Source organism: Gambusia affinis, linkage group LG18, assembly GCF_019740435.1.
Source record: "Gambusia affinis linkage group LG18, SWU_Gaff_1.0, whole genome shotgun sequence".
NCBI lineage: Eukaryota > Metazoa > Chordata > Actinopteri > Cyprinodontiformes > Poeciliidae > Gambusia > Gambusia affinis.
Genome location: NC_057885.1, coordinates 15,764,419 through 15,778,615, shown reverse-complemented (window position 1 = coordinate 15,778,615; position 14,197 = coordinate 15,764,419). Strand labels below are relative to the sequence as shown.

Here is a 14,197-nt window from a genome sequence, read left to right as displayed (position 1 = left end):
CCTTTTTTAAGTAAATGCCAATTGAGCCTTTTCAATTTTTGTTGAGACTAAAAAAAGAAAATGCAACTTTTTTGGGGGGTCTTTTGATCAAAAAACACAAAGACAAAACTATCAATAAGATTAAGGGCAGATTCACAATATAAGACCAGAATGAGTAGGACCATTTAGAAAATCATACAAAATGTTTGTATACATTTGTGCTTAAAATCCAACAGACAATTAGAAATGGGGAAAAACCTGCTAATAACGGCAGATAGGCCTATGTGAAGAATTAAGTTGGGAGCAGTGGTGATCGTAGCAGCAGCTGCGAGGAGGGATCTTTAATAACGCTGCTTTTGTGTACATATGATGCAACAGTTCTGCAACAGCTTCATGCATGGGAGGGTGAGAGACACTCTCCAAGACTGAACATATTGGCATAAAGAAAACAGAACTGCTAAACTTCCTTAATGTCTCTAGTTCTTGAAAGAATGACTAATTTCTTGACTGATGGATTTCCCAAAGATGACTTCCACCTCGTTGGAAAAACTTGACTAGATCTAAAAGACTCCCTAAAAGTCTAGACATATTCTGCTGCAGATCCTGTTTTTGACCAAATTCTCATCAACCTCCTAGCCTAAGAGTCAAAGGTCAGGCTGATGATCACGCCCATGTGAAACCTGATCAGCCCCCACTGCTGATTTTAGTCACGGCAGACGCGCAAACGCGTCACGGCTCCTGTAGCTTCAATTTTTCATTAACGACACATTAATAAAACGCATATTTCACCCGGGCAAAGATTTATCGCCCAGCCGTCCTAGACGCGACAAGCCATAATAAGATTTTTGAATTATGAAAAGCGCAGTTAACGTCTTATTTAGTGACAGCCTCGTTGATTCCCTCTAGGCATCAAGAAGCGTTCTTCAAGTTGTCGCCAGGATTCTGGCGCTCCACCATCTGTTGCATTTGTCCGAAGCTTGACAGTAGAGAGGCCATGACAACCTGGAGGCTTTTGTGCCTGAATGTAGTGAACAAACTTGAAACTATCTGATAAAATAATCACTTGGAATTCTGAGATTAATGGGGAATTTTTTAATATTTATTGGGGTTTTTTTTGTTTGTTTTGTTTTTGTAAAGGGACTGAGATGAATACAGTTACCTGCATTCTGGTCATGATGTCTGGAGGCAACATGTGTCTTTGATGTACTAATAAACTTTTGCAAGGAAGAACATGAATCTCATGCTGCAGATTGCAACTGGGGAGCTCTGTGTCTCCAGGACATACTGCCTATTTTTAGTTTCATCTGTGTTAACGAGGGAAAAAAGTTGAGCTTACAGAACTGACATATGGAGTAAAGCTTTTAATTAGCTTTCAATGTTTGCGGACTTTTAAGCTACCGTCTGCTGAGATAATTGGTGAGTTTTCAGATGGGGAGGGTTTATTTACAAATTGAGCAAAGGCTTTTTCAAACATTTAACCATAAAAACTTGAAAATACATGAAAATATCTGACTTCAAACTGGATTTGTATGCCTTAAAGTAGGGAAGAAAACATTGTGAAATACAATTATTCACACAGATATCTTCCTCATGGGGAATAGAAGCATTTAAAGGGGGGAAATAAGCATGCTTCATTTTTCAGAGATGGCTAAATCATAACTGCCCCGGTTTGTGTTTGACAGTGCATGTGAGGCGTTTGTGCTAAAAGGCTGCTTTTGGTTTTCTCCAGAAATAGATCCAGGAGAAATGACCAAATATACATATCAGCCTCATCTGTTTGAAGCTCATTGTTCTTGAAGCCTTGTGGTTCATCTAGATGTTTTGCAAACGTCGGTTATACTCTCAATTCATTATACTTCAAGATGCTTTTAAATGTTAGTCTAAAGATATTTCAAATATTTGAAATTCAAGCATTCCGACAGTAACACTGTTTATGTTATTTTTCTAATGGTGCTAAGGAGCATGTAATGGAATCAAGTTATTCAGAAATAGACATTTCCCAGCACTTACTCTATTGTATTTGTTTCAAAGTTACTTCTCAAAAGTTGTTTGTTGCATTTTGTAGGCAGTTGCGTCGTATAAATAAAACATTTAACCTTAACTCTTTAAAGAAAGTACATCTCTTTGAAGTCTAACTTCACATACATGGAAGGTTCTCTGGCTTTAAACAGATTCTAAAAACAAAATTTCAATCTAACCTCAGCTGTACAAAAATACATTCATCACACTGTCTTTGTGATTCAGTTTTTTATAGGGGGAAAACACCATTGGCAGCAATAAACCAAACCAATGTTGAGAATTTTTTGGTCTCTTTTTGTTGTTCTGCATTTTCATTAATTGCATGATCCAGATTCAGCCACGTTTGAAACTTGTGTTCAACTTAAAGACTGCAAAAATTAGCCCACATCACTACCCCTCACCACTGCAGAGGTAGTTTTGCAGTTCCTTTGAGCAGTCCACCTTCACAATGATTTCCGATCAATGTCGATTTAATGTTTCACACTTGTGAATAATCCCTCTCCCTGCAGATTGATGGACTTCAAACAACCAGACCCCTCGCAGACTAATGGGCGACCAAAACTGCCAAAACATTTTTAGTTGATTTAATTTTGTCGCATCTCCTCCGACAAAATTAAATCAAGTTAGCATTGAATGATTTTAGAACCTGGTAGGTTATGCCTTGATGTGTAAAAACCTAGAAATGAATCGGTATGCTTTCTTTTTACTGGTACTTTACTTGTGGAGGACGTTCCCTGCATTATGATGGTATAAATGGCTTCTATGATCATTCTCAGCTGTGAGCTCTTATGAGATTAATGCCCTAACCGTCTTGTCTGATTCCATTCAGGCTGATTAATTCGTCAGAAGGACTTATTAGCAGGAAAGCTGTCTGTAAGTGCCATGTTGAGTAATGGAATCTTCCAGGCTTCGGTTGTAAATCGCATCTCCTCCGATCATCCGTCATGCCTGACCGTAAAATCACCTTATTATGGCCTCTCGTCCAATCTAATGATGGAACTTTTTCTTTTTTTTCCTGAAAACTTTTCATAAAGGTATTTTGCGTTCCTATTCCATCTGTGCTCTGTGATGAATCAAAGTTATTTATGCTAATATCAGCACCGTCTGATATTAGCATGAATACACTGCAGAGACCTTGTGCAAGCCCAAATATATCATGATTAAACTTAGGACACCGTCACAGCTGAGGACAGAAATAGATGCTCATTTGGTGATCTCGCAGGCAGGGGTTCTGCTTCTAGTACGGTCATTAGATCAAAATTATGCTTGTGTATGTGTAGGACTGTGGAGTCCAGGACATTTTAAATGCAAATTGTTTACAGTGAGATGGCTAAAAAAAGCATTTCACTACAAAAATAGACTCCACAATTTCACTTGACCTAAATAAATAAGCTGTTTTTATTGCATTAAAGTTCTCTTTCAAGTGAAAGTGTAACCCAAATGCACACACAAACACACACACACACACACACACACACACACACACACACCGTCTGGAAATTATGACATGAAGCCATCTGCTAATCTCTCATCTTCATGTGTCCTCATTAATGTCCTTCTATTGCTATTATTCTACCTGTGCCAGTCTGTCTGGAGATGTTTGGCTTCATTTTTCTGTCCAGGTGCTCAGATACCTGGAGTCATCTCAACAGGAATATGAGTGACAGCTGCAGACAATAATATCCCTTTCTCATCGACTCGCATCTAATAAACTGAAAGCTGTCTCTTTAAATTAGGTCTCCTCGTCTGAAATGTTTGATCTTAAGTGTAAAAGAGTCACTTCATGGCCTTCTTTAATACCGAAGGGTCAAATATTCCAGCAATGAGAGCTTTATTTGTAGATTGTCTTTGGTTTTGTGGCATTCATCATTACAAATCGACAAATAAAGATGTTTCTTTACTTCCAAGTGTCGCTGGAGTCTTCGCCTCACCTGATTATATGAAGCAAATGAGTTCTAGAGGCACACTTCATATTCACACATGGGAGAGCATATTCTAGAAATAAATGTCTAAAAATTACTTTCAGAGGCTGAAACGCACATCAAGACCAGAACAAGGATGAAGCTACAGTTTTATGATTTTATTTTAGAAACGTCAGCCCTTTCCAATCAGATCTGCTGAATAAATAGCTCCCTGTTTGTCCAAAGCCGTCTACCGTGTTTAATTGAACAGAGTAAGTTTTACTGTCTGACGGAAACCTCTCTTGTTTTGTGGTACTCTGGGGAGACAGAGCTAAGCAATCATTTGCATTTGCTGTTTTTGGCTGCCAAGACGGATATGTGCAGTGTTCGTGAAAAAATGATTTGATCATTAGAACAGCTGACAGCTGATTTACCAAGAAGCACGCCAGGCTCGTCTTTCTGTAGTAACGTTTTATTCTTTGCTGTTTCGAGCAGATGTTAAGTCTTCTTTCCATCAACTTACATAATTTGTTACTAATAACACTGTGTGTGTGCGTGTTTTTGCAATACCTTGTGGGGACCATTTTCTTGATGCATACTACGCTGAGGGGACCCACTGCTCTGTGGGGTCCAAAGCCTGGTCCCCACAAGGGGAAGCGCGGTTTTTCACTCAGGCGTCAGATTTAGGACTAATGTGTGAATTGAGTTTTGGTTAGAGTTAGGTATGTAATGGGTAGGGTTAGGATAAGGGTAAGGTTTAGGCTGTAGAAATGAATGGAAGTAAATGGAAAGTCCCCACAAAGATAGCCACGCAAACATGCATGCGTGTGTGTGCGTGTGGGTGGGCATGTGTATACAGGAAAAAGCCAGTGAGATTACTAAGCACTGACTGTGCATGACCTGTAGCAACTGTTATGCTGAATCCCCTCTTCGATAGCTGGCACCCAGAGGAGTTGTTTGGTGCAGAATTATATAACCCTCGAAACCAGTGGTATATCGAGAAGGCTTCTAAAGACTTATGATGAAAACACAGTTAAAAGACCCCCTTGGCGGTCTCAGAAGCACGGTTCGGGTTTAACACACCCTGCTGCATGCCAAACAAACACCACAATAGATATGCATGTGTTTAATATATTGCAATGGATACAACTGCTTTGGACAATTTCAGCAAGGAGCACTTTTTTAAGAATAAACTTGAATGGGAAAGTGATGCAGAACATTGTGACCAAACATTGCTCAGGAAGGAATAAATTCAAAGCAGAGAGTAAATGCATCTCTTCTTTTAGCCATGGAAAATAACTACAGAAGTTTATGGAAACTGGCTGCAGGCAGCAGAAAGTATTCATATGTTTTGAGCTTTTAAACATTCATTTTAAAATCTCAACAGATTTCCAATATTTTATTTGGATTTTACATGATATTCTCGGTTAGTAGAGAACTGATATGTGCAATTTTCATTTTTCCGTAAATAACTTAAAAGTGTGATATGTATTTGTATCCAACCCAAATCACATGCAAAAGTGCCTTCAGATGTTCCACAACATTTGTGAACAGAGCAAACCAAAACTGTATTTTTAAGGACAATATTTTAACTGAACTTTCAAAGAAGATGCAGTCAAACAAATCTTAAAATTGAAAAAACAAAACAAAACAGAAAAATACAGCTTTGTCTTTCACTTATCAGATGTTGGGGGTTTGGAAAAGAAGATGTGACTTGTGTCAGTTCTTTTTGCTTATAACTGACTAAATAATGATTCGAGACTAAGAAAATTGAGAACAGTGGAACCGAAAAGCTTAGATACCCTTTTTTATTTTAAGACAAACATGTCTGACATTCCGGCCAGTACTTGGAGGATTTTGGTCAATGTGGCAAAATCCAGGGGTGTCCAACACTTTTGTCACAGGTGCCAAGGTTGTCAAATAAAGCACTCACAAACCAAAAGTTTTTTGTTTGTTTTATCCATAATTTATGGGGTGTGAGGGTGAAATAGCAACAAATTTAGATTATTCATAACAATAGTTACATAATTTTGGTAACTTTTTATAACACAACACAAATATTTTTCCATTATGGAAAATATTAAAAGCTTCCATCTGCATTAATTTTTGCTGGTCAGTCAAATTTGTGTCATTTTGGAACTGGACCCAGGAGCCACTTAGAATCAGTTCAGGAGGTGCAAGTGGTCCACGACCCACACTATGAACTCTCTTGGTTTAGACACAGCTGTAATAAAGATCAAATCATATTCATGAGTCAAAATACGTGACAATGCTTGAAAATTGAAAATCTTCATAGACTGAGCTTGATCTATCTTGCAAATTAGGAATTGGAATACCTTTTAGTTTCTAGATGTCGAGAGCTGGTAGACGTACTTCTCTTGCACCTGTAATTTAAGGTTAAAAGTGGTTTTACAATGTTTTCACTCACAGTTGACCAAGAACGCGAGTCTTCGGTCCAAGCAACGTCATCACCTTCCAACGTACACGCCTGCTTGTTCTCGCTCGTGTCTGAGAGAACCGCGTGCACGAACATGCGCCCCTCAAGGAAACACAAGAGTTAAGAACGAGCAGCAAGTCCTCGTCTCTCATCCGCTCCCTCAGTTTCTGCTTGGTTAAAGCTCCCGTGGCTTAGAAACAGAATATTTTCGACTGGAACCAGTTCCTCTCCTGTCTGGAATGGATGCAAAGAGAGTGGTGACAGTTTCTGCCCATGTGGATGCTGCGGTTTCATCGACTGGTAGGACAGATGTGGCATGTTTTAACCCCTTTGCCATTGTTATGAATATTATTTATTAATTTATTATCCTTCTGCTGGCTCTAGGCATGCAGTTGGTTTGACATAAACGCCTGTCAGACACCAGTCACTTTAATATTGCCTCGAGTAAGAAGATTCGTTGTGGGAAAGTTGTTGTTTTTTTCCGCCAATTTATTTTTTAAAGAATTGGAATTTATAAACTCATGTAAAGTACATGTTTTTAATGTCGGTTAACTTTCTTCTTTTTAATTTTCTGACAGGCGATATTAAATTGACCTTTTTGTTTATGTTTTGCTCAGGTTTATTTGCTTCCTAAATTTCGATTTATTTATTTATTTTTCAATCAATTTTTGTCATGTCTGGACTTTTGCCTTCTCTGAAAAAATAAATAGGCAATGACACATGTTAAATTTATGAACCTTTATGAACCGACTTTAAAAATAATCTGGGAGTTGGGTTGAAGCGGGGGTCGGGACACAGGTGTAAGTAATAACGTTAATTAGGAGGTGACGCGCCAACAATATGAGCAACTTGATTGGAGAAGCCATAAAGTGTCACCAACACATAGAAGCTAACACCCTCAGTGTGCTTATACAACAGTATTTTGGAAATAATTATATGCTTAAATAGCCTATCATGTTATTTGTCTGTTAAGCAGATCCATTTTTGGTCTTATAGGTGCAGCTTAATGGGTTAAAATCCTGTTGAAAACTTAATTCGTGTATTTCTTGTAAATAAAATAGAAATATCCCATATTGTCCCACAGTGGGGAAAATTCAGGTGTAACAGCTTGAATTTACAAGCTGTTGGACAACGTTTTTATGTTGTATGAAGGCATAGGTTGTAGTACTGTAGTATTTTTGTTACAACTCATGAAAAAATACTGCAGTTGTAATTTTTATCATGTCGTAGCACTGATACATGGTCCAGTTTCTTATTGTACAACAGAAAAAAGTATTTGTAAGAACTTATTTTCTGTTTATTTAAACTAAGGTGCTCAGGTCGTGATCTGCTGCACTCTACAGAATCCTACTTCAAAAATACAACTAATCATAAATGTGACAGTTGTAGTTTTGCAGTAATAGTTTCTTTCTCATCTTTGTACAAATGTCCTTTAGGTTCTTTTGTATTTAAGAGACATCTTGAAGTTTTTATTAAAGGAACATGTTTAAGTAAATATGGAATATGAGTAGAAATAGATACATTAATGAAACTGTGAATTAGAAGAAATTATAATCCTCATAAAGCCTAATTTTAGTTCACAATCAAGACAGAACAGGGTAGGTTTATTTGCATGGCTTCATAAACCTCATCTCTTTGTCTGAATTTTTTCTTGTTTGCATAATAAAATTCAGATATGGGTCCACAGTGTCCCTGAAACTCATTAATGTTAAAATAAAAAAAACGAGCACAGCAGCAGAACTCGTTCTTTTTTGGTAAAATTTAGCTTTAATATTAACACTGCTGTGCTTCTCTACGATAATCAAAAGCAACGCTAAACATATTTATTTGCTACTGCAACTCAATTTTATATGACACCCTATGTCATATAAAATTGACATAGAATGTCAATTTTATGTCATTTTATACGACATCCTATGTCATATAAAATATGTAACATCCTAGTTGCATATTTTGACATTGTTATATTGTAATGTTTTATATAATTTGACTGTCTTTTAATCTCAGCAAATTATTTGGATATAAACAAGTTTGAAAGTACTTTTCTGTATGTGTGCACACATAATTTGCATAAATTCTCTGATGGTTTCCCCTCTCTGCAATACTTGGCTTTCATTCAGAAAAATGATGGCTCAGTTAGAGTCCATAGCTTCCCCTCAGGCTCCTGAATTGTTTCACATAAGCCAGAAGGTAGTTAACTCCCCATTATGCCTGACTCAGGAAAATATTTATTTGCTCACCTAACTGACTTCTCATTATCTTGTGTTAAAGATGAGAAATACAGATTCAGCATTTGTACCTGATTTCACATTTATTTTATGCTCTTAGATCTTTTTCAGAGTCAATGTTGGGAAATGGCATGTTCTTATTATCAGCAATTACCATACATGTTGTAAAAACGAGAAACAATACTTATTGCATCCACAGATCTAAGTGCTGTTAAGGAGTAAAGCTCTGCAACCTAATGTATTAGTCATGAAGTGATAAATAATCCAGTCTGTAAATGTGCACAGTAGGATCGTAGAGTTGGAGGAAATAAAGACGTCTTGCATTTTGTAGTTTGTTGTGGTTAAAAATATTTTGGGTGAATTTCTGATTATCTAAGCTTTTTTTTCCCCCCTTGAATATCTGTATTAATTGTTTCAAAGTTTAGCTCCAGTAGTATGGCCTATGTCACTTTTTGCTCTTATTCTATTTTCTGTTTGTGTTTCTTATAATTTAGGTGGGAGGAATATCATGAGCACTACAAACTTAAGGTTAAAAACGAACAGATGTTTGCGTTTTCCTTTCTAAATCATTGTGATTCCTCTATTCCTTAGCATTTATTCTTGCCTTACAACCACCACCTATTAAGATTATTGTTGATCTGCTGAGCCATGTGGTTTGTTCCTAACAGCTGCTTCTTTGGTGCAACAGTTCTTTGCATCACTGCCTTGACCCTCTTTGAAATCATTATCATAACTTCCATAACATCTTCGCAAGGCATTTCCCTTTTCTGCTGCAAAGTATTGTAATCTGCATCACTCATGATCTCCATGTTCTGGGTCTCACGTAATGGTTGCTGGAGATGGGCACCAGGTTTTGCTTTATTTATGGTAGTTATCCTGTTGAATAGTGGACCTCTGCCTCTGTCCCGTGTCCTTTCCATTCATGTTTTCATAAACCGTATTTATACACAGGCGCACTTTAGGCTGTTTACTAATTAAGAGACTTTTGAAGCACGGTGGCTGCAGTGGATTTGTTGTAACAGGAAACGCAGTAAAAGGGGCTAAATACAGATGGTCACTACACTTTTGTATCATTTTACTGTATATTGAGTCAGAGTTCTCTGTTCCGTTGTTAATCTTGTCCCTTTTACACTAAGGATGCTTTGTCATCTTATTTCAGTGTTTCTTTGATATTTGCTGGTCTTCTGCTGAGAAGCAGATTTTGTTTGCTTTGCTTCCAGCCTTTGTTTGTTCTGTCATGTGGATTGGGTGGAGAGCATCTGCTTGTAAGGACCATCTGCCTTTGGAATCAAGCCAGAAAATAATAAGGGAATAAGTAGTCCAAAGTAAAGAGGGTGGACACAGAGACAAGAAAGGGAGAGATGGAGCTAAATATATTAACACAAGCTGGATGACTGGGATGTAGAACAGATCTGCAAGAGGTGTCATGGCGATTTTTGTTGCTAAAAATGCTCTGAGATGTGTGAACCCTGAAAAAAGTGGACAATCTCAAATGTTTATGTTTCCACCCACTGGCTTGTTTATGCCACAGATCCACTCTATTTGCCGACTTTGTATAGAGTGCCAAATAGTGGGTGTCAACTGGGTAGAAATGCTTAAATGCAGCTTGAAAATGTGTTTCTTTCCTGTTGACAAGGTCACGCTATAGATGGGCTAGATTCACTTTGGAAAAAAAAAGGAAACATAACACTTTGTTATCCATTTATTTTTGTCCTGTCAACTAAAAGGCATTTTGAAAACTAGACAGCTACTTCTTAAAATAGATATTAGTGTTTAAAAAAGTCCATACCCTTCCATTTCAAGCTATCCACATTAGTTATAACATGATTGGTCTAACAGAAATGTGTCTTTTTTTTTTTTTTCTTTCTCAAATTTGCCATCTTTCTCAGTCATATGGTGTCAAAAAAAAACAAACTTGGGTTGTTATCCAGCTTTCTTTTTCACGATTTCCATGTTAAGTTTTTTAATTTTTTTTATTTGACTTCAGATATGTGAGCTTAGTCAAGCAGTTTTTTCTGGTAGTTGATTCATGAATTTCTTGGATCAATGCATTTCTGACTCGTTTGATAAACATGTTCTTTTGTCTTTCGTAGTTTGAAGTGTGGATAAGAGAAATAGTGCTCTATGTTAGAGGAATGTATAAACTTGTGGGGCTTTTTACAGACCTTTATGAGGAGTGCCAGTTTTTGTGAAGGGTGATGCATATCTCAGTATTTCTTCTACTTGGTAATTCAGGACTCATATTTATATTTGTCCAAAGCAGCCTTCTTTAGGTTAAGGAAAATGGCTTACAGTAATATTATTTATCATTGAGGTTACATGGTATTTTTGTGTTCAGCATAATGACCACTTTTCGCCAGAATTTGCAAGAATTTTTTGTTTATAAGAAAATATATTGAGATTATTTGAACATTAAGTGCAACATTTTCCTTGAATGATTTACAATGTGAAAAAGTATGAGAAAGTACATTTGTATATCCAGACTCTCTTCTATGTTCTAGTTTATAAATATTTTTTTAGAGAATTACAATCTAAAATAAACAGTTTTTATTCACTGAATCAAAGTTAAAGATGTAATTGAAATGTTAAGTTAATAGATTAGACATTAGTACCGTATGTTTGTTTGAGGATCTGTGCTATTTTGGAGAACAGGGAAAACTTTACATATTCAAAAAAGGAGCTCATTAGTTGGCTGTAAATGTTAAAGGTGTTGGAGCTCTGGTGTAAATAAATCATTGGGTCTATTTTAAATATTAAATTATACTTCCACTAAGCTATTTCTAACTAACATGGGTTTTTGTAACTTGTGTGTATTCGTCAGTGCTACCTGGTGCTTTGTCATCTTATTTCAAAGTATTTCTTTGATATTTGCTGGTCTTCTGCTGGAAAGCAGATTTTGTTTTGTTTTATTGTCTGTGAAAAGATAATAAAAGTGTAGCCTGCTGTTCTTTAACATAAAAAAGCAAAAATTGGCTTTTTGACAAGAAAATCTGTTTGTAGATCATCCTAGTTTTTTACATTTTCAAACCAATAGAACAACTTGACCAAGAACTCCTTCATGAAATGAAATGGTGTCATTGCTGAACATCATGCAGGCCATATGTGGAGTCATGAGCGGCCAACTGAAGGGTCCGTCTGTCTCGTCCCAGTAGGCGGGTGGCTCATAAGCCTTTTCTGGAAACTGGTTTCTCCCAAAGTTGGCTGCTTAAAATAGATGGCCAACAGCACAATAATAAACATATCTTTGAATCCATCTGGAGATTATGACATATGGAGCACACAAACATGTGCAGTCATAATGAGTCAGTCTTAATAATTAGGGTTAGTCTAAAAATAACTCAGAAGAAAAGCAGCAAAATGCATCAGTTAATGAAACTTAAATACAATTTCTTTACACCATCAGTAGACTAAATCACATCTGTGAAAATAAAGAAAGGTAAAGAATTATCTGCTGTACGTTTCTTCCATTCAGTGTACAAGGCTGCCGCCATGTGGTTGATTGTGGAAATACAATAAAGTATTAAGAATTCTCTTTCTGTTTCTGTTTCTTTTATGTATTCTCACACCAAGTCCATTTTATGTTTTTGTTTTTTTTAATACATCTTTAGAATTGTGGGTAATTCACTGACATGGTACCTGTTAAAGCATCTTGGATTCAAAAATAATCACCTCAACTTTTAATTAGCTTTGTTTTGATTGTTGGTTTGGATTGGCTTTTATGTAAAATCAAGGTGAAATTAATTATTTAAAACTGGTTACATTTGAAACAGAATATAGAGTTCTGTTCAGCCATTCTAGTTTATTATTTTCTCCCAGTTCATCTCTCTGAACAGGGAAGACGTGCTTTAGGATATGGGAGGGTACGTTCGACTGCAGTCTAAAGCAGCCAAGGCTTCCTGTTATGCCAGATGCTGTTTGTGGTGTTCATTAGAGGGTGTATGGTTTGAGACTGTACACATCTTGCGGTTTTTGCACATTATACACTAAAAAATCAGCTGGTGAGCAGAATCGGACTATCAGACTTGGCAATTGATCTGAAATTCAAAAATCTGATCTTTTTCAAATTAGCAATATAACCACTGCCATGTTTAACTGGTCAAAACATTTTAGGATATGGGTACAGTTACTAAGCAGAGATAACTTGTTTGCCATTACAGTATCAGTCAGGTGCTTGAAAATTAAGTTAAACGAAGAGACAAGATATAAGAAAAAGTCGACATCTGAAATTTATTGTTGCTGAAGGAGAGTCGGAGTGAGCGAGACTTTAAGTAGATGCAAAAAAGGCTGACAAGTACAGTTACTCCATTTTATCTGGGGGTTTTATGACCCATCTGTCAAAAGCCACACTGGATTTGGCAGCATTTCAAAAATCTGAAATACAGACACTGCTGGTTTAGTAATTCTTACTATGCTAGTCCCCAATGTAAGATGCAAGACAATTTAAAATGTCAGCCTTTTGTCACTGATTAAATTATTTAAATCCTTTTTCATAGCACATGTTCGCAAAGATAGTTTGACTTTGTCTTTTTAATCACTTTTTGTGGCAGAAAGGTTTGAATGAATGCTATTCCAATGTAGTCTCATTAGAAAAATAATCTTTACATCCTTAGAAGATGCGGTTTTGTTCGCCTATTCTGTGTTACTCAAGTGAGCTGATCTTGATTAGCAGAAAACCAAAATGGATGTTATAGTGTACGGAGTTTAATTCAATACATCAAAACACAATTACTTTTTACCATAACTAAACACTTTTAACTTTGCTTTGTTGAGTGGGTATTTGAGCAAATTAAATAAATTAGAAATTCTGCATTAGTTGCTTGTATAGTGCTTTAGGGTATGCTCCAAACTATTAGAAATGATAGGCAACTATCCTGATAAGCCTGCATTAGCTATGCAGTGAGAAACAACTCACCGCTTTTGTTTAATGACCTGAAAATTAAGTGTGTCTCCTGAGAAAATGAAAGTGACCTTACAACATAAACCTCTGTATACGATAGGTCCTTTTGTCTGCTTGACTACCACACTGACACGCATCCTTTCACAGAAAGTGGCCCCGATTCCCTCTGGACGCTTGTATAGTCTGTGTACACGCTGACCGATAAAGACCCACCGTTATCTTCAGATGGCAGACGCTGTGGTTCAGTAATTTATGGAAGCATTCCAACACTTTTTTTTTTACAGATAAATCTGCACACACTTTGCATACAGGTCACCATTTCACTTCAATAATTGTGCTTTATGTAAAACTCTGTGGTAATGTTCGTTAACTTGTCTCGTTTATTTAGTGTATATTAGGTTGTTACATTTGCTGTAGTATTAGTATGCTTGGTATAATATACCAAAATAAGTTTTTTGTTTTTTGTTTTTTTTTATTGCAGAAGAAATGAAATAAACCTATATTTGCTTCGCCAAAATACAGATCTTTAATTCAAAAGAAGATGAACTGAGTTTTGAATGCCATCAAGTAAATTTTTTAATTGAAATCACAATAAACCACCAGTAAATAACAGTATATTTACCAACTGAAAGTCCCTTCTCTGAACTACTGCATTGCAGTTTCCTTAATCCCTCAGGCTGCCTCCCTCATGTATTCTAATTTTAGCTTCAACTTCATAGGACAAGGGCACGGTCAG

At 36.5% G+C, this 14,197-nt stretch overlaps 1 protein-coding gene across 3 annotated transcripts in view; it reads left to right on the top strand.

Moving 5' to 3' along the window:
* Positions 1 to 6,334: 6,334 nt before the first annotated feature.
* The window catches only part of kcnip4a (potassium voltage-gated channel interacting protein 4a), a 138,206-nt gene continuing 130,343 nt past the window's right edge, over positions 6,335 to 14,197 (top strand). For all 3 annotated transcript variants that reach the window (XM_044096782.1, XM_044096784.1, XM_044096777.1), the window contains exon 1: positions 6,335 to 6,636. In XM_044096782.1, coding sequence (XP_043952717.1) covers positions 6,576 to 6,636 — 61 coding nt within the window. In that variant the 5' untranslated portion in view covers positions 6,335 to 6,575. The remainder of the gene's footprint in view (positions 6,637 to 14,197) is intronic.